General features: G+C 39.9%; 1 protein-coding gene across 1 annotated transcript in view; it reads right to left on the bottom strand.

Annotated features, from left to right (window-relative positions):
• Nucleotides 1-20,739, bottom strand: part of LOC121909026 (probable G-protein coupled receptor 158) — a 71,132-nt gene that overhangs the window by 50,083 nt on the left and 310 nt on the right. Inside the window, exons 2-3 of the mRNA XM_042429383.1 lie at nt 19,789-20,650; nt 13,930-14,035 (exon numbers count right to left, since the gene is read on the bottom strand). Of these exons, the coding sequence (XP_042285317.1) occupies nt 13,930-14,035; nt 19,789-20,650 (968 nt within the window). The remainder of the gene's footprint in view (nt 1-13,929; nt 14,036-19,788; nt 20,651-20,739) is intronic.

Raw genomic sequence — 20,739 nt, 5'->3', positions numbered from 1 at the left:
GACTTTGCTCTGGAAATTATCCACAATCCTGCAGCAATAGGCTGTACTTATAATAATCATTATCAATAAAAACAATAATTATAAAAAGAATATTAATAATAATAGGCTAAGTAAAATATTTACTTTTGATGACATTTGCTTTTTTTACTTTTGTTGTATAAATGAATTGATGTAGTGATGTATAATGTACACACAGAATGATAGGCCTATAGGCTTAATAACTTTGTTTATTATAATATGCCTAACTAGACAGGCAAAGGTTGGTTTTTATCTGTCTACAATGTGAAGGTCCTCAGGATTTAATGTGAGTATAATATCAGCAGTGTTTCGCAGTTGAGGTAGCTAAAGGGAAAATCTCACTGAGCATTCTGAGCAGATTTGTTAAGTGTAGAGAAGCAGAGCTGCACATATCAAAACCGATAGGAGCTGTTCAGAAAAACACTTCGAAATGAGTTACAGGTGCAGGAATTTCAATTTATCTTCACAGAAACACTCTTCATGGCCCAAGGCCCTCACAGACTTGACATGATGTCGTTGAACACATCATGGTACGTATGACTGTAGTTCACAAGCCTCAGTCCGCAAATCTGGAGGGTGGACATTTGGATTCAGCCATTATCTAGACATCCACTTAACCCACCTAAAGAAGGAAAATGTCACCTTATACAGATGTCATCAGTCTCATGGCATCTAATTATGACATGGATGGGTTTACATTGGAATTGGTTGAAAGCCTGATGCATCTCATACAGACGCTGAAGGGTACTTTGTGCATTGGTATCAGACGCCGAGGGGCGTGACAAAGCGTCAGTATTTGATGCCCTGGATTGAAAATGGGCTGACCAAACCTATTTTGCATCGCTGAACAAATCGTGAATGTCTGGGACTAAGCTTTAGGTGAAAGTTGCATTGCAACAGCACAAAAAGGCAAACTGTGCTACTGCTTTCAATCAAACATTCATGAGCATAAAATAGCAGCTAGCTAGCCATCTAGCCCGAGAGCCTTAATGTCTGATCTAAGTTGCTCCCCTCACTCACAAAATCTTATAGTGGCTGCACTGCATTCTGATCTTATGAGGCTGCTGTCAATTCTCTCTGTCTCTAAAGAAGCTGTTGCTCTTTCATTCCAAGGGACTGGCTAAAGCCTAAATGTTACTATATATGTTTCAATTCTTCTAGTAATATCTCAGTTTTCTACAGGAAAAATATGTACTACAAATTAGACCCAACAGCTGTTTTAAAGTGAATCTTTTAGAATTAATTTCCCCTTTGAAAAAGTTGGGGAATTGATGTTCAGATTTAAACCATATAAATACTGAAATATGATGCTATCACATCAAGTGTAAAACATACCTGACATGCAAGAGATTACAATTCTTACACAGACGGAAATAGCCTGACACATAAAACGAATTATCTGTAACTTTCTCATGGAAGCCCCTCATGTTTGGACTGCAGCCTGTGGTATATCTGTCTCAGTTTTCTCACCGTGCAATTTGATAAAAAGCTGTGAACATGACACCAAGATAGGAGTTGGCAAGAGCGAAAAATAGGGAGAGAAAGAGAGAGAGAGCACTCAGCGTCCCTCAGAGATCTATAAATACACTGAAAGCATTAAACCCTAAAAGCATTACAATCACTCTGTCCCTTGGGTAAAGAATCTGCCTGCTGCTGTTTCACAAGACAACCAACCACTGAAGCACTGGATGTCTGAGTAGAGGAGACCTTGGACTTAAGCCTGTCTGGAATTTCGCCATCAATTTAAGAGGCAAAAACTGAGATATATAGCTGGTTATTGATTGGTGGCTTGTCGTGGTTACACTGCTGTGACTAGAGATAGAGTCACCAAGAGGGGTGTGAGTGTTGCTGTTGGTCTATGTGAGCCCTTTCCCCGGTGAAGGGATTGTAAATTCAGAAAGGCCTTTCAGTGATTTATATTCATGTTAGTTAAAAGAGCAAAATGTGCAAATGTGTTACCACTGTGTGGCTATTCAGCCTTAGGAAATTCATCAAGAGTGTAAAGCACGTCTCACTTGGCATTTTAAGACTTATGAGATGAACCCTCAGTTTTCCCACAAAGACATCTGGGTGGGTGGTCCCCAGCTCTCTACGCGGACTCAACTGGGAGGCCTCAGTCAATTAAGATCCAACTGCTGCTGCAGACTTGACAGGCTCTTACATTTTGCTGTGGCAGCCGCTGAGCTGCAGGCAACAGATTAGAGAGTGAATGGTGTTTCTCTGTGGAGGATGAATCCTCCCTGACGACTGTCCCTCTCTGCTGTCACTCCTTATCCCTCTCTCCCTCCCGGTCTCACCCTCTCCTCCATCCTATATGCATACTTGTCCTTCCGGTCGCCTTTCATACTTCATGCATGCATCATCAGTCTAATTAAAGATCAAAGAAGTATGCCGGACTCGCCAGAACATACTGCAGAGCATATGTACAGGCTAAATATTGTTTTTACTGGTAATACTGACAGCTATTCTTCTGTATCATAATAGTAAGTCTCCAGTAAGGTATATTCCAGAAAGCAGGTGTATAAGAAGCACTACAGGGAATAAACATTGAACTTCCATAAAGCTGGAGGACTTGCAGGAGACAGATTTTAAAAATAATGGTCAAAATCAAAGTAGCAGATATTGAGATTTCCCGCATTTTGATCCCATGTTTTGGTTAAGCTTCAAACATACTAGATCCTACTCTTCACATAATGCAACATGATAGCACCTATTCATTAGATCCTCTCTGCCTGGTAAACAGACATGTCTTTGAAACTCAGGCTTATCATTAAAAAATGAAAGTGCCCAAATCCAAGGTGAGGTTACTCTGATGATGCCATCATGGTCTATATGAGACTGTCAAACCTCAAACCTTTAGAAGAACCTGAATCATAAAACACACCTTTTTCTGGATGCTTTCATACCAAACACCTTGCAGTGGAACACATGTTTTGCATTGGTGTTCCCATTTGGAAAGAAATTGAAAACAGTCATGGAGGTCTTTAGGATCATTCAAGATGGTAACAGGCTTTGATGATACAGTATGTTATTGTACACTGCTGTGAATTCACACCATGTTCTCTGTATGTACTGTATGTTCCCTGCAGCTCCCTGCAGAGAAAGCATTTATGAATAGAGATGAATGTGCAGCTACAGAGGAAGCTTCTTACATTTTCACAGCTTTACACTCACTTCATTACATTGAAGGTTTACTTACCTTAGTTTGAACTCTCTTAAAAATGCAGCTTTGAATAGAAACACTAATGGTCTCTTTGATGATGAAAAAAAAAAAACTTAAACACACACACACACATATGCATTGCCAACTGGTGTACAGATGCACTAAGTCTTGAAACACTTCAGCCCAGCTTTAGCTGTAGAGCTTCAAACTCCCTGAGGAAAGATGGAGAGCCTCTGGCAGAACAAAACTGGAAGCGGAGAGTGAAACAGGAAAAGACAGAGCAGAGCAGGTTATTTTCTGTCTCCTCTGCTCCTCAAGTCATCAATTTATTTTACCTGCTAGAGATAAGGCAGGTAAAAACAGGTCTTGTGGTGTCTGCTTTCCTGACAAATACAGAATGACATACCTTAGAAAATACCATACCTCAATATCTTTACTGCATGGGCTGTTCAATGCCATATTGAGCTGGGAATCCCTTCTCTTACATACAGTATTTATACTGACTTTAAGACTTCTGACGCTTAAATCCTCTCTTTTCTCTGCAATGTGTGGAGACTGATAAGGATTTGGGAAGACGAAGTAAAGCACAAATATTTATATTTATGCCCTTTTTTTCACCCCATACAGCCTGAGACTGCAGAGCCAGTCAGGTTTCTTGCATGCATCACATGTGTCCAGGTGATTAATTTTTCAGATGAGAGAGACTCACACATCGCTATAAACAGTAGCTGAGCTGCAGTCAGAAATAATGGTATTACTCCTTCTAACAGAGCTGCTTTCTCTTTGTCAGAATAGTGTTTTCTATGTCTGCATAAAGGTTACAAATTAGACGTTCTGAGATTTTTTTTTTACATGGGAAGATGCTGCAATAATAACAGCCGAGGTCACTGATTTATGCCAAGGAGGATGTCTCTGCAGCATATAAAGCAGAAGAGGAAGTTGAAGAGTATTTCTCAATTATGACTTGGCCAGTTCAAATGATGGTTTAATGTGTTAGGCTGGCAAAAGCTGGGAATGACATGTTGATGGAGAGATAATTTCTAGCTTGTCTTTCTGCCTCCCCGCCCCCCTCCCCTCAGAGGAGTTAATTGGCTTTAAGAAAATGGAGACAAGGAGATAGGAGTAAGGGTGTTAGAAAAGGCAAAATGGAAAACCGGAGATGAGAAGAGAGTCATAGCCAGATAAAGAGGATAGAGAGACGTTTGGGGGTGAGTGAATAGTCATTGAAACAGAGAATGTGGTAATAGGAGGAGAGGAAGTGTGGCTGATTGAGAAGAGAAAGCGAGAGGAGAGACAGAGGGGGTAACCCTCCTTGGCTGTCACAGCAGTTTACACTCATTAGCAGAGCTCTGCCTTTGAAGCCCTTTATCTCCAGCGGCACGTTTCACAGGATGGGCAGGGAAAAAACACACACACACGCAGACATGCATATGCAAACATACTGCACACACTAACGCGTACTAACATTTAAAAAGCACACACAAAAGAAAACAAAACACACATAAACCTACTCAGATGCATTGAGCCACAAATCACCCACACTAATCATTCTCAAGTCCTTGTCCAATTATATAAGCAGTGGCTCCTTATGTAAGATGCTTCCCCTACGACTGACTATCCATAATGCATGAAGTCTTGTATTTGGTTCATGGTGACACATCCTACCTTCCTCCACAGCTTTGCTGTATCTGGGCAGACCAGAAAAAAAACACCAAGAAGAAGAAGACGCTCATGAAGCTTAGCAGAAGGAAGCTCGACTATATACAGCAAATTTAAACCACAACTCACAGATGAAGAGTTACCTTTGTGTTTTGTGTCATTCCTCATTTTGAGTGTCAAAATTCCTTTTGTTTCCAGTAAACTTCTCTGACCTCACCAAAATTCAATGAAGAACTTAAAGCTGCATTAATTGATATTTCTTATACTAACAAAGGATGAAATGACTGTGTGTGATGTGGAAAGTGTCCCTAGTTGTGACGAACCCGCAGAGAATCATCACCCAACTCTGCAGGTGTCCTCAGCACAGAGCATTTTAGCTGCTTTTATGCTGCATTCATATATTCGTCAGCAGAATGGGAAGAAATAGAAAACCTCCCTTTATTCCGATTAGCTTATTATATCAAGCAGGCTACCCCCCACTGCCCCACTTTTTTATTTTATGTATTTATAGAGACACATAAAACCAGATACGGAGTGTATAGGTAACATATTCATGTAGATATTTTTTAATGTAACTGCCAGTGAAGCTGCTTTGCAACCGTTTTGCCATATGTTGGTTGACACTTCTGTTTGCCAGTTGGAAGATATCATATCTGTCAGATATTTCCAATAACTCTGAATCGGAATTAGAACTAGCAGGCTGATGTGAACAGTTTTCCCCACTCGGCTATGGTCTGAACAATATGATGTTAACTCATAGTTCATCATTTTGATTTTCCAGCTAGTAAACTCTCTTATCAACCAAGTTTCCATCCAGCTACAGCAGGCAGCTGTTTTGAGTGAAGAAAGCTCTGATAAACTAATTGCATGCTAGCTGGTGAACATAGTGTAGCTATTAGCAAGAAAAAGAGACCAATATTTTTTTCATGAGTTACAGAGACCAAAACAGGAGCTAAAAAGAACAGTGAATGTTGGACTTACTGTACATTTGTCATGTAGACAAACAACTCTAAATAATGCTAATGTCGCTACAAACAACTGTTTGCTAGCATGTTTGCCGAAAGGCGATAATGTCAATGTTGTGTTTATGCTTGTTGTGCTGCCCTCAAGTGGCCAAAAAAAAATCAATTAACACAGTTTCTAGTGCCAAAAATTATTTTCACCATCTAATAAACAACTTGTGAATACAGGATATATTTCACTGCCATTCAAACAGGGTCAAATGTAAATGCTTCATTTTAATGAGACATACTGTTCGAGAGATGAATTGCCAGACATTACAAAAGTTTCTCTGAGCTGCTTCTTTAACAAAGAGAGGACATATCTCTGAAAATAGGCTATTCCCCTTTACACTCACTAAACAGAGAAGGACTGCAGAGTGCTAACATAAAATTGTTCAGCTACAAACTGACTGAACCATTATATCACAGTAATAATGAGAAGGGAACTGTTGTGGTAACACTCTGCACACTCTGCAGAACACATGATGCTCCGTCACATTACTAGAGACTTTCTCGTTATTATCTTTCTCTGTGAGACAGAGCCTCAGGGTGTGTTTGTACTCAACGGGGAAAGCAATGAGCCTCACATTGACTTTCCACAGCCCATTTCCCCAAAAATGTATTTAGCGAGATTTAGAAATGAACTGATTTTAATGGGGACATTGGGATAAAAATCAATTTCTTTCTACGTGTTCTGTGATGATAAGCTAAAAAACTTTCTTTTCTTCTTTAGTACAGTTCAGTCTGAATGTTTTATTGTGAATGTGGTGCACTGAGACACTATTTTAGCAGCCAAATATTTCTTCTTGGAAGCTTTTGACCGCACTGTTTTCAGACTTTGATTTGAACAGGAAAACTGAGGTAAAGTCCCAAAAGAACAACACCAAAATGTGGGTTATGGGCTGGCTGAGCAGCAGCAATAAGTAATTGATTAGAGCAAGTAGAGACAAGCTGCAGAAAAAGAAATGAAAAGAGTGAAGCATTGAGAGAGAAATAGCACAAAATGACAAACAACAGGAGGAGACACACAATATTTTATACAGCGCTATGGATGTAAGTTGAAACAGGCAAACTAACTGGGGATATTGAATGATTATCAATTATTTTGTGAATAATCCATAAAATATAACTAACTAGAGGGCAAACAGCTTGCACAGTGTGATGACAAGATCCTGCTGGAATTTTCTATTTATATCTGATAAACCAAAGTAAACAAAAATATTTAAAGACTTGCACCAGAGCTTCTAGAGCAAATTTGTTTTAAAGAAGAATTTCTTATCTACACTTATTTAACGGCATTTAAGCCATGCTTTACACACTTTTTAATCATATTTGCAATAGATTCACTTTCCTTATTTAGATTATGACAACTGCATCTTATATTTACTTACTTTATATTTACTCTATATTTATTTCACTTTGATTCTCATCTCTCTTTACATAACTGATATAATTGACAGTCTGGAGATATTACAGAGGCTAGAACACTGTTGGCAGACTGTCAACACCATTGTCTCACCAAATCCTTGTAGGTCGAAGGTCACAGCCCCACTGAACTTTCACTTTTTCTTTTCCATTTTGAGAGTTTCATTTGTCTGTTGAACTGACCCTCTAAACACAGATGACAGCTGTAATATGTCTAAATCGATCCTGCAATAAAAAGTCCACAGAGTTGATCAATATGTGTCCCCGCTGACAACTGTAATAAATGTGTCTAAAGTTTCACTTCAAGGTTGTTTTTCTTGATTCCTACTTCCCACATTCCTACATTTCAAACAACACTGCTGATTCAAGATGGCACTGAATCATTGACTGCCGCTCAGCCAAATATGGTGTGTGAAGGAAAATCATCAGAGGAGGAGAGTAATGAGTGCTAAGCTCTGTAATGATCCTCTGAAAATGTTCTCTGGTAATGCTTTATGTTCGAGTTCAATTTCATTTACAGCATACAAAGTTCAAAAGGGAAAGTTTGCACAAATGTAGCTCATGCAAACATAAATACATACACTGGCACATACACACAGCACACTTAGGATAATTCAGAGCCATCAAAGTGGTTTGAGACAGACAGGCTGGAATGGCCTTGGTAACTAAAAGACTGTCTCTGCCTTCCACTGTGATGATAATAGAAAAACCACACACACCATCTGCACACACACAGCCAATACAGATCTGAACAGAAGAACAACAGTGCTATCAGCAGCATCATTCAGATTTTACCAGACAGCAGCCATGAGAGAGTTGCTTATAAGAATGGAAGAATACAGAGGAAGTGGCACAACAGATCAAGGCGAACACAGAGACCTCCTGTATCTCCTCTGTACTGTTTCCCCCCATGACAGCCCGAGAAGAGGGGGGGGGGGGGGGGGCACACAGACAAAGAGCATGGTCAATTATTCACTACATCTTGCTGCAATCCATTACACTACATTTATTATATATCATATGGCCAGTGACATGCCATGCAAGCCTGAGCAGCTACTCTTCCCCCCTGCTGGAGTCAAAGAGATTTCCTGCAATTCATCACATAAAACTAATGCATTGGCACTGACATGAGCGAAGGAGCAAACGCACAGACGAGCCCACACACTGACACATGCAAACAGCAAACACACACACACACACACACAAATACACAACTATCTCCTTGCTCTGTGTCACTCTGTCTCCCTGGAAAGTGACAAAACATGATGTATGGCTGCTGCCAGTTCCATCACAATGGTCACAGGTAAAAAAAGAAAAGAAAAAAAGCATAGAGAAGACACTTAGACACACATATCACCATCACTGCCCTCATCATCACAGATAAGCACCCTGCAGCACAATCACTGACAGCTACAGACTCTACACTACTGTCTAGGGTTTTGTCATCTCAATAAATTTACAATTCAATGATGAGAATTTTTCTTGTGTGACTTTTTTGTCAGGCATTGTTGGTATGTGGGTCGACCACTTTGGTCCAGACTGAAATATCTCAACAACTATTGAATGAATTTTTTTGATGTTGCCCATAGGAAGAATCCTAGTGAGCAACTGACATTTCCTCTAGCGCCACCAGCAGGTCAAATCTTTCACTTATCCAATGAAATATCTCAACATCTACTCAATGGATTGTCACAAATCTATGTACAGAAATTCATTGTTCTCAGGAAATGAATGCTGATGACTTTGACGATCTCCTGACTTTTCTTTTAGCACCACCAAAGGTTCACATTAGTAAAATGTTTCAACAACTATTGGATGGATTGCCATCAAATTTTGTCATACCCCCTCAGGATGTATTGTAACAGCTTTGGTGATCGCTTGACTTTTCATCTAGTACCCTCATCAGGTCAACTTTATTTTGATTTAGGAACAAATACCTTAAAAAAAAGGCAATGGATGCGGCCCATGGGAAGACAGGGTTGGACATCCAGCCCCACTCACAATGGGACTCACGTGACCTTTTCCCTTTTCCGGTTCTGGTTATTTCTTATTAGGCCTCATTCAAATCTTATGAGGAGTCAAATACGTTTTATTGCAGTGAACTGTTGTCTTAATGTTATGTTAGGATATGTAGGTAGGTTAGTGGTTAAAACATTTAACATGTGTGTGTGGTACCGTACTCGACATTACCTAAGCTAGCTACATATCAAGAAATGTTGGATTAATTACTGGCAACAGAGCTGTAACATTAATAGTAACAAAGCAAACTCTCTGTTAAGGAACAGTCATTTTAATTATGTTGATTTAGAAGCTAAATCAGTTGCTGTGAATTCCTATCTATTCTATTCTATCCTTTTTAGCTGTAGTGTGGTGAGGCTTAACTAATTAGCTCAGTCGCTACATTAGCTCCTTACATTATGCAAGTTCTTTACTTGATAGCTAACGGAAATGTTGCCGTTTAACCTAACTTCAGTTGACCAGAATGCAACTAACGCTAAGAGGACGGATAAACCTGAGACAGCAATTAAGCTTTCACAGGGTTAAATTAGATTTTTAGAATTTTAGAATTATGGTTTGGTCTTCATTCATGACTCAGTCCACCTCTTGGTTTTTCTTGTAATGTATCGATTGGTTCTCCACAGGCCAACACCTGCTCTCACCAGGATCAAAGTACAGATGATGCTCAGTTAAAGACAGTTAACCAGGGGGTTTCAGAGAAGAGTCTGTTATTTCTGATAGTTGCTAGAATCTGGATAATAATGTTTTTAGTGTGGAGCCGCAACAGCCAACAAGAAGGAGAGGTGCAGACTTTTCATTTGGTGAGCGCTCGGCTGGAGTTTACAGATTTAATGGACTGTTAAAGTGGATGAAAGGTAGATATACTGTAACGTGTATGTGTCTTAATGTGGAGAATTAACTACAGACGACTCTGTGAGTGTGAGAATGACCAATACAGCTTTATTGTTTTACACAATTTTGTCAGATTTAACAATTCCAAGCAAATTGTATTTAAATTTTAAATTAAAATGCTTTTTTTTTTTTTAAACACAAATAGTTTTATCTAATTTTAAGCATAACAGTGGAACATAGTTCATTGCATTTGCCATTAATTTGATTACTTTATAAGATTCTTCATATGATTATTATGTGGAGATACAAAAACATCCCTATTATTATTGTCAAGTTGATTTCAAACAAGAAGCTCAGCCCTAATGTGCATTCATTTTGCTGTGGAAAGGGTATTCAGTTTTCTCTGTCGAGGTCTTAAAAAGCATTAAATTTGATTTCAGAAAGTGTGTAGCAACCATGCTTTCAGGTAAACACACGCTTGAAAATGTCATTTGTATCTAATGTTACTTGAACGACCGTGTAATGATTGGCTGTCTTTCCTTTTGATAAGGTTGTGTCAGCAGCATGCTATCCATTGCACTAAAGAGGAACCAGATATCCCTTTGGCAGACACCTATTGCTGTCCATGTTGTATTTATACAACAACTCAAAGACATGCCATACAGTATCACCTGCAGAACCAGGTGGCAGTGGGCCACTGAGGTATGGTCTGAACATACAGTAGATAACATTATATTATTGAGATAAAATTTATATTGTCTCCCATATGGGTGGGTTTATTTACCCACAGGCTATGGAGCAAAAGAGAAACGAGGGGAGCTGTTGGGTATCCAGTCTGAGAACTCACACCCTGGCTTCTTCTCTCAGCTCTGCCAGCTGTGTGCAGGATTTTCAGAATAAATGGGCCATGCATTGGTGAGGGGGCATTTTTACCCCCAGTACAATGTTCAAAGAATGTATTGCTCTTGGTTTCTTTTTCTTCTTTTCTTTTTTTTTTATTTTTTTTTTATTTTTATTGATCTTTAAAGACAGAATGAACAAAAGCTACATAAACAAAATTAACACCTTCTGTACCTTTTTTTGTTAGTAGGAGATTTCTTACAAGCCACCAACAATATTCTCAACAAATATTCATCCTTCTTCCTCCACTCCAGTTACTCCGGCTTAATCAGATACATCAGCTCAAAACCAAAAGCAAACTTTTTTTTATCATTGACCAACATTCTGCTTTTGTGTCCAAGTTGATGCCATGTTGCTTTTCTTTTAGGAATCAGACAGTGAAGTAGAGGACAGCTTGGACGACCCAGAGAAACACCTTAGAGAGACGGCCCTGTACTCCATGAGGAAGGCCCAGATTCTCCATCACAGATGTCCTGAAAACAAGGGGCACTTTCTCTAAACTTTCAACTCACTCTTAATGTTTGTCATCAATCTGGTTCAGCTTTAGGATATAAATTGTTAATTCTTGAGTCTTTTGCTTTCTTTTTACAAGTTTGGTACATTTGGAACAATGTGTTTCATTAAGAGCTTGATTTGTCAGTTAGTGTATTATCTAAACTGTAAAAAGAAGCTTGTGTTGTCCATAATTGTAAATTGTTTAGCAGGGAAATGGTTTGAGATGGGCAAGTTTCAGATGTTATCCAAAGACGATTACATTGAGAAATGTTTGCATGTGCAGTCATTGTCTCTGATGTTCATGATGAACCACTGACCTTATAGAGTGTAGAGAAAAACCAACATACAGTATCACACTGTTACTATTGCATTTTTATTAGTGGAAACAGTGGCACAGCTGTGTGAACTCTTAAAGAGGCTGTAACAAAATGTCTTTTCCCATATTGTAACTTAATAGATGTGTTTGGCATTATTTAACACCCTATTTTTTCTGACTTTGAAATAGTCTTGTTTGAAGACTAAAACAATTTGATGGGACACAGAGAATGCTTTAATTTTTCCAACAGGATTGATATGCAATTTAATGTTGACACCTTTACACTAAATTCATCTCTGTGGGACTGCTTTATCTTCATCTTTATCTTGCTTTATCTTGCATCATCTTGTCATGCTTTCAGAATCAAAACCTTTTTATAGGATCTGTGTGCTTTCCTTTGTGTTTAAATTTAAAGCTTAGTAAGATTTTGACATTTCTGTTTTGGCGGGGACCTGTCTAAGCTAATATAATAGAGGAGATGCAGAAAGAAAAATTATTTAAAAACTAGAGTCAGTAGTTATTGAGTTTGGATGAAGGCCACTGTATGCAGCACAAAATCTTCTATATTTGGCCTAAAAAGTCAAATCCTCCCATGACATAACATACTGTAGCATATTTAATCAGAAGTGTGTTCATTGTAGCTAAATTGATAGAACCACTTTTTCCTTTGTTACTCACTAGAATTATCTAATAAAGAAAACCCCAATTATCAAACCATACGCTTCCATATTATTTAATAACACTGAAAATTACTCACTTCACACACAACATATTCCTTAAATTAGGTGGCATTATTGAATGACAAGTGGCATTATAGAAGTTTAACATTTATGTACATTAAAAAGAACATCATTAAATCCTACAGTGCGCAAGTGTGGTAAATGCAGCAAGTTAAATAGGACATTGACAAGTTTCCAAAATTCCCACTTGTCCTGAACAAAGCACGGTTGACTACTGGATGTAGGCAGGGCTGGACGTCCAAGCTCACCTTCCCACGGCAGCAGCCACTATTGCTTGAAAAAAACTGAAGATATTCATTCCGATGCAGCTTCAAGTGTACTGTGTGTTTACTGCCAATTAGTAAATGTTAGCATGGGTTAGCAATGGGTTAAACTACAGTGATCAACATGGAAGACATTATACCTACTAAACATTAGCTTGTTAGCACTCCCATTGTGAGCACATTAGCATTCTTACATTAGAATTTACCTAAAAGCAACGCCGAGCCTACGTACAGCCTCACAGAACAGCTATGGATCTTGGCCTTGTTAAAACCTCTTCATAAATGTTACATCTCACACACTGCAGCTGAGTGAACGGACAGCTGAATCTTCCAGTTTTGGTCAATTGGCTGATGCTCTCAACCAGAGTGCCTTAAAAGTATACTATGCAGGATTTTACTAAAAAACAATGTATAGACAAAATAGATGTACAGACAAAAATAATCCCTCTAAATCATCACTTATGACCCACTCGAGGTGTGTGTCAGTGTGTTTATCTGCAGAGACCCTGTCCTCTGATTGCATTTTCTTATTATTTTAGTGTGTTCAGGACACTTCTGGGTGTCAACCTTTGGGCAGTGGGTGAGTAGCCCCCAGCCAATAACAACGTGCAGGGTGTGAGCTCAGGACTCAGCGTAGCAACCAGATTACATCGCTGTCTCCATCTTTCTCTTCTGCTCCGCTCTGCTCTCTATCTCTGTGTCATGGATGCATAAAGAGCTGCAGGTCTGTGTGTCTGCTAGACCAAGGGCGGGGCTGAGTTACACACACACAGAACAGAGAGGCCACAGCGGACAGGATGAAGCTCTGCATTCACAAAAAATCCGGCAATGCAGCACCTTCCCGCAGGATTGTGCGGAGGTGTGGGGGTGTTTATTTGTGCTTTAAAACATAACTTCAATGAAACAATCAGAAAATAACATTTTATTTATCTGATTTACGGCTTTGTTCTCACCAACGCCGCTCACTCTCTTCACTCACTCTCTGGCTCGCTCGACCACTGCTGCTCTCTCTTTCTCTCTCTCTCTCTCTCTCTCTCTCTCTCTCTCTCTCAAGATGACTGATGATGACAACTAGACAACCACAGAGGAGCATACTCACTTCCATACTGGTGAGGTTACAGCGATGAGTCCCGGCAAACCATCCACTGTTTGAGCACTGGTCAATATCCACATCCTGCAGATTGACATCCACACGGACAACACCCCTGCAAGAGAGAAAGAAGGGAAGAAAGAGGTGAGGAAGAGGGAGAAGGAAGGCGGATGAGGACAGAATAATGAGGGACAGTAAGGTTGTGGAAGTGAGACAAAGCAAAGATGGAAAGAGTGGGGAAAAGGTGAAAATGTTGTATGGGGTTAATCAAATCAGTGTGAAGGAGAGAAGGAGAAAGAGAGAAAGAAGCAGAGGCAGAGAAGAAAAGCGATGCACAGGGAAAGTAAGGTCAAGGGTGGAAGTAGCAAAGTGATGATAATAGAGAGGAATGAATGAAATGGAAAATAAATCATGAGTGAAAGAGGTGAGCAACAAAGAGAGGGAGGAAGGACGATAAAGAGAACAAAAAACAGAAGCCAGGCTGAAATTTTAGTAAATACTTGCAAAACAAGGTTATGCTACTTCTTGCCAGACATTACAGAAGCACTTGGAGATGCAGTCAGTATAAAGATTATATTGTTTTGGTCAAAAAAAGGACACTGCAATATCAGCATGCCTCAGGCTTTCTGCTTACTTTTTTTAATAAAACACAAGCCTTCCCCTATTAAAAACAAACACTTTATTTTCACATTTTATCCTCCTCATTGTTAAACCCTGATGTAAGATGTGTTTTTCTCTTCTCATACTGCATGCATGCTAAACAGTAGTACTATTTTTACAAAAGCTAATTGTTACTTGACAATATTTGGATGCTGTTAATGGTGTTATGGACATACTGGCGTGATGGACGTGTGTCACGACTGACATCCAGGGTGTTGACTCCGGAGCTCAGTGCCGAGTGTACCAGTACCAGTCTTGACTGGTCAGCCTCATGATTTGCCTCACCAGTTAAACTCTCTACATATACTGTATCTTGTTGTTTCAGTTCCTGGTTGCACGCACTGTAGTATTTAGCCACACTATAGCAGGTGGGCTGTAAGGGTGGCAATATTGGTCTGTTGGTCAGTTGGTCAGTTCACCACTTTAGTTCAGACTGAATTATCTCAACAACTATTGGATGGATTGTCATGAAATTTTGCACAGACATTCATGGTCCCCAGAGGATGAATCCCACAGACTTTGGTGATCCTCTGACTTTTCCTATAGTGCTACCATGAGGTTGTTATTTTTGATTTTTAGTGAATTATCTCAACAACTATGGAACGGATTATCATATCATATGGTACAGACATTCACGCCCCCTTCAGAATGAATTACATTAATAATGTTGATGATCCTTTGATTTTTTCATCTAGCACCATCATCAGGTCAAATTTCTTATTAGTCCAATTTGTCCAATGTCATTCCATCAGCCTCAGTTGTACTTTGTGTTTGGTGCTAATTAGCAAATGTTAGTATGCTAATATGCTAAATTAAGATGGCTAATTCAAGACAGTTAATGCAGCCACCTTTCTTCTATACACTAGTTCTTGGTTTAAAATAATTTTTGTGCACATATTAAAAACTTGATTTGGATGATGTAGACATTTAACACATTGTGCAAAAACAAAACATTGTATTAATCAATTTAATTTGATATAATGCCCAGCCTTACTTTGGCTACACATATTTGTTAGTAGGATCAATTTATTGTTGTTTTTGGTCATTTTAATGAGGTTTGTTGGCATTAAGAAAATATAGAATATCACCAGACATATCCTTATAGACAATAATTTAGTAATTAAGTTTTTTAATACATGTGTAGATTGCTCTGGTAGTAGCTTTTCCTATTTTTGTGTTTCCTTTTGTTAAATCAATATAAATTTTTTATCACAGGTTTAATGTGTTCTCTGCATTGCAGGCATGAGATGTTTTCCCACTAAAGGTGAGAAAAATCCTCCAGTTTCTCTGCATGTGGACCCAAACATCTCTGCAGGAAGTTGGTGCAGCTTGGAGTTCAAAACATGGAGACTGCTGGCCTCTGCAGCAGTGAGCCATCACAGATCCACACTGTGAAGGGAATAACGTTAAATACTGTTCAGGGATGTGACTGCAATACAGAATTACATGAAAACTGGGACTTAAGCTAGAGGAGGTAGGGGTTTACTTCAGCTATCCTGCTGTGTCCTCGACAATAGAAGACTTTATCTCTCACACACACACACACACACACACACACACACACACACACACACACACACACACACACACACACACACATAGACCATACTAAGTCTTCCTTCATTAATTTCTTCCACCAACATACAAGCTAGAAATTCACATGCACTCTCTCTCTCATCCTCGCTTACATTCTCTCCTCTGTGGTTTTGTGGATGAGCCTGACACCCGTTACCTCCATCTGCCTGCTGGGAAGTGGAACAAACAACCATGGAGAGCGGCTTTGGCCACCATATCTCCTCAAGAACATAACCAGACAGAAAGAGAGAGAGGTAAATGCATTGATACCTGTGAGTGAAAGAATGTGAGTGTGTGTACTGTATGTGTGTGCGCGCTGCTGTCAGTGTTTACAGGTCAAAGCTTGGTAGAAACTAAAAGCATTAGAAATAGCCAAGAAATGTGATAGATGTTGGATCTGAGAACTATCTGTGGACACATGCAAGGTAACACTACAGGCAAAAATTCTGAGCATTGCAAAGCAAAACTACAGCAACTGCATAGACACTCAATAGTTTGACGGTGTTAATTATTGTTATTTTTTAAGATCTTGTTTAAAACGTACTTCTGTTTTACATTTGTCACAATTAATACAAAAATAAATTGCTTCTTTACTTTGGCTTTGAATGGTACTTGATGGAGCACTTAAACTTTAATGAATAATTGCCAGAACAAATGATTCCTCACTCTGATTAACACAAACAAATGAAAACAATTGTGAAGATGATTGAAAGACTCGATTAAATGGTAAGAAAAATCATGTTTTTCTGATAATTAAGGCTACATTTCCCATAAACCCTCCTTTGCTTCCTAGCACACGGTGAATGTTGTGATTTATCGTCCCTCCTCTTTCAGGCAGCTATGGAAGCCAATTTCTGCTAAGAAAAGAAAAAATACATGAAAAGTTAAGCATTATAAAGATAAGAAGACTCGTTTTTGGTCAAAATTAATTTTACTTACAGTTTCATAATGTTGACTTAGTTTCCCACAATTCTGATTTACCAGGAGTTTATTTTATTTTCATCATGCATAACTTTTCATCTTTTTTTTCCTTTTCCTCGGCATAAATGGGCCTCCATACACCAGGTGCTTTTGTTTTCTTTCTGTGGCTCTACTGAACAGGATCTTACAAATTTTTCATTAGTCGTTCACTTTTCCCCACCTGGCACACCATTAATCTCTAGACAGCATTAGCTTCATCTGCTCTGGACACTGTTTTCTAGCTGTTTTGTGCTGTTGCTATAAAACCTAACCCAAAGTTGAGGCTAGTGGTGCCTTATTCTCCTAGTGATGGTGTCATTTGTGTATTAATGTGACATCTCAACATTACTGTAGTGATGATTTACAGATGTCAAAGTGGTATTCGTAGCACCTTTAAAACTAGCTGCAAACCACATAAACATAAATAATCATAATGACCTCTAACAGGAGCACTGAATATAAACAGTGCCCTGCTGTGCCTCAAGGTGCTCCTCCTCCCTCATTCCCCTCCTCACGATTCTCCTTCAAATCTGCAACTATAATCTACATTTTAATTAGGTTTACAAAAACTAATGGCCTCTCTCCGACTGAGTTTTAAAGTTGGCCTGGAAGGGCATTGAGAAGGGGAGAAAAAAAGATGAGAAAGATGCTGCTTAGAGGAGGAAGGAAGAAGTGATGGTGGAACTGACTCCATCATCTACACTAGCTTATGCTTTTCTGTCCAGAACCAACCAACTTGCTATTTTTAGAAATGTCATCACAAGACTGAGATGAGTGGAAGAAGCAGCAGAAAAGTTGGAGACCGCAACTAAGATTACAAGAAGCAGGGTGAGGAGGAAAACAGTATGCATCTGATTGTGTGCTTGCAGCCAATCTTTAAACTCAATTAGATTTACACTGCATCTTCCTACAAGACACACTCTGGTCTGTTTCTTCCAGTGTACATCAGAAAACCCAGCTCAGTTCTCTCAACTTTTCGTCTTTTAAAAAATAACTGCTCTGGCAATATCCATTATTTTCACCATTATAACATCAGCCAACAAAAATATTTTCTCTCACAGTGTGAGGGATTTGATTTTTTTTTTCTCCTCTGGATAAATGGGATTGGGAAATGGTTGGGATTAAATGCGAAGGAGTTAAAGTATCCTTTTCTTTGTCTAATTTTCACAAATCACCGTCACTTGTAAAATGTCCTTGCCTGAACTTGAATAGTTGACAGATGAATTGTGACTTGCTTCATTTAATGACACTTTACATGATCAGATGCCAAGGTACACAAGCAGAGCTGCCATTTCTCTCAACTATCCAAACATCCTCATCGTTGTATACTGATGGTTTTATATAGAATGCCTACAGAATTTATATAAAAAGCCAGATATGCAGTAAGTCATATTTGGAGATGAACAATCACAGAAACAAACTGACACTGTACTGTATAAAAGACACACTTTTACACACCTTTTAAAAAATTGAAAGTAATTGTGTGTGTGAGTACTATGCAAGCTAAAACTGATAATTTGATGATTCTGATTCATCTTTGTCATATCTGGATGCTATGCAGCAGTAGCTGTACAGTTCCCAAAAATGTCCAGAGCAGCTCCTGGCCACGTCATGAGCACCATGAGTGACTGTCCCTGGAGCAGGTAGTGATGCAGCACTTTGCTCAGGGACATGTTGTCAACAGAGTGGATGCTTGCCAACTTGAGGCCCAAATCACAAGCACGACACACTGCTGCCTATAATATATCATCACCATTCACACTGTTGCAGTTAAGATAACTTTACCTAACATTTTGCTGGAGGTGTAAAAGGTTAGCTCCAAGAATTTACCACAGCACAGAAGAACAAATTAACCAACATCAAAGACCAACCCTCTGTCTTTTCTTAACAGGTTTTCTTGAAGATTGATGAGTTACCTGATATTGAATTGGACGTCTCGCTGTTTGATACATCTCGACTTAGACTACCGTAAGGGTTAAAGTGCACCTGAAATTCCATGTGGCTTCATATTGCAATTGTTCATCTTTCATTGTTTATTCATGATTTAATTGATCTTTTTTTACACACTTGGACCAGAGCCTTGAAATATAATATCCTTGGGTGTTTTCATGCACCTAACTGCTATACGTGCGCGCACACACACAAACACAAATGCCAGCATGTATAGATACCTTCACCAACAAACACACTTTGTAAAGCCTGCAGTGCTCATTAGATTGCGGCTGCAGAAGAGACACACAGCTGTGCTTTGACAGGCGAGCATATTAAATGAGAAGGGTCTACCTGTTTCTGTGAAGCTTCTTTTACACCATCTGGTTCTTGCATCAAGGCTCCAGTTCAGCAGGATCCATATTAACATTAAGCTTCAGAGTATATTATTGTCAATTATATGTGGGGTCCTTAACTATGGCTGACAGATAATAACTGTAAAGTGGTTTTAATGGCTGCAATTGATTGATTGAATGACTTTGCTTCGCTTAGGAAAGTTTTTGTATTCCTAATAATGGAAGATCATAATACATGTAGGCTAATACACAACTTCTTTCAGTATTTTGAGCAAAACAAAAGTTCTCAGAAAACAAACACAGATCTGCTCTCCAACAGCATATTTTGCTTCTTTGTCTTTCTTTTCCTCTCTGTCTCTCTCTTTCACACACTCACACTTCCTCTCACCTGAACTCTGGCGCAGAGTTGCTCCTCAGTCCATAGAAGCCAGCAGACAAGGTGAGCAGCCAATAGGGCACAAACGCCCCGTGTTCACACTCCAGGTACGGCGCCGACCACTTGATCTGGTTTTTGTCCAGAATGTAACTTCCACTCTTGGTGCCCGGTGCGTCCTGGACCCTTCTGTGCATGTGTGGTCTCCTCCCGTCCCTGAACTCATTATACCAGTCGGACTCTGGGCTCTTGTTCTTCAGGTGACGGTGCGCAGAGCTGGAGAGGTCCTGCAGCACCACCTCCTTCTCGGTTCTCGTCGCCTGGAGAAAGACGTGGGGGCCCGGCGTCGGCGCGTCCATGTGGAAGGTCACCACAGCCCTGTGGATTTTGGGGTCCCCCTCGAGGATGCTCTGAACCAGCGCGTGGTACCAGTGGATGTCCCTCTGGAGGGTTTGCTCCCTGGACCTGTTGGCCTGCAGGATCATATTCAGGAAGTTTGTGGCGTGCGCTACAGTGTCCAGGATGCTGTGCAGGGAATAGTGTGAGGCGACGTGCAGGCCGCCTCTCAGACTGCTCAGCTCGTACCTCCGTGAACAGTTAACCTGCCTCAGCGCCGAGGAGTCGCCGGTGTGCAGGAAAGCCGTCACCACCCTCGGCAGGTCCTCCTCAATTTTGTGCGCCACCACCGTGCGCTCGGTAGCTGGTACCGAGTAATAGGTCGGGTGGTGGGGCGGCTCCCTGTTGATGTTTTGGGTGCTAAAGATCTGGGTGTTCTTCTCGTCTTTGTCATTATCCGACCATTCCACATATCCGTAGTTTGATCCCAAAACGAGCCCTGTTTGCAGGAGCAGCGGGACGACCAGGAGAGCCATCGTTCCTTTTCACAGGCACAGAGAAGAAACCGTGAGCACTTGGCAAACTGTGGCGAGCATAACCAAAGCCACTCTCTTTCTTCTGCTGCTTCAC

Source organism: Thunnus maccoyii, chromosome 12, assembly GCF_910596095.1.
Source record: "Thunnus maccoyii chromosome 12, fThuMac1.1, whole genome shotgun sequence".
Lineage (NCBI taxonomy): Eukaryota > Metazoa > Chordata > Actinopteri > Scombriformes > Scombridae > Thunnus > Thunnus maccoyii.
The sequence above is the reverse complement of the archived record's forward strand: the minus strand, read 5'-3'. Positions and strand labels throughout refer to the sequence as shown.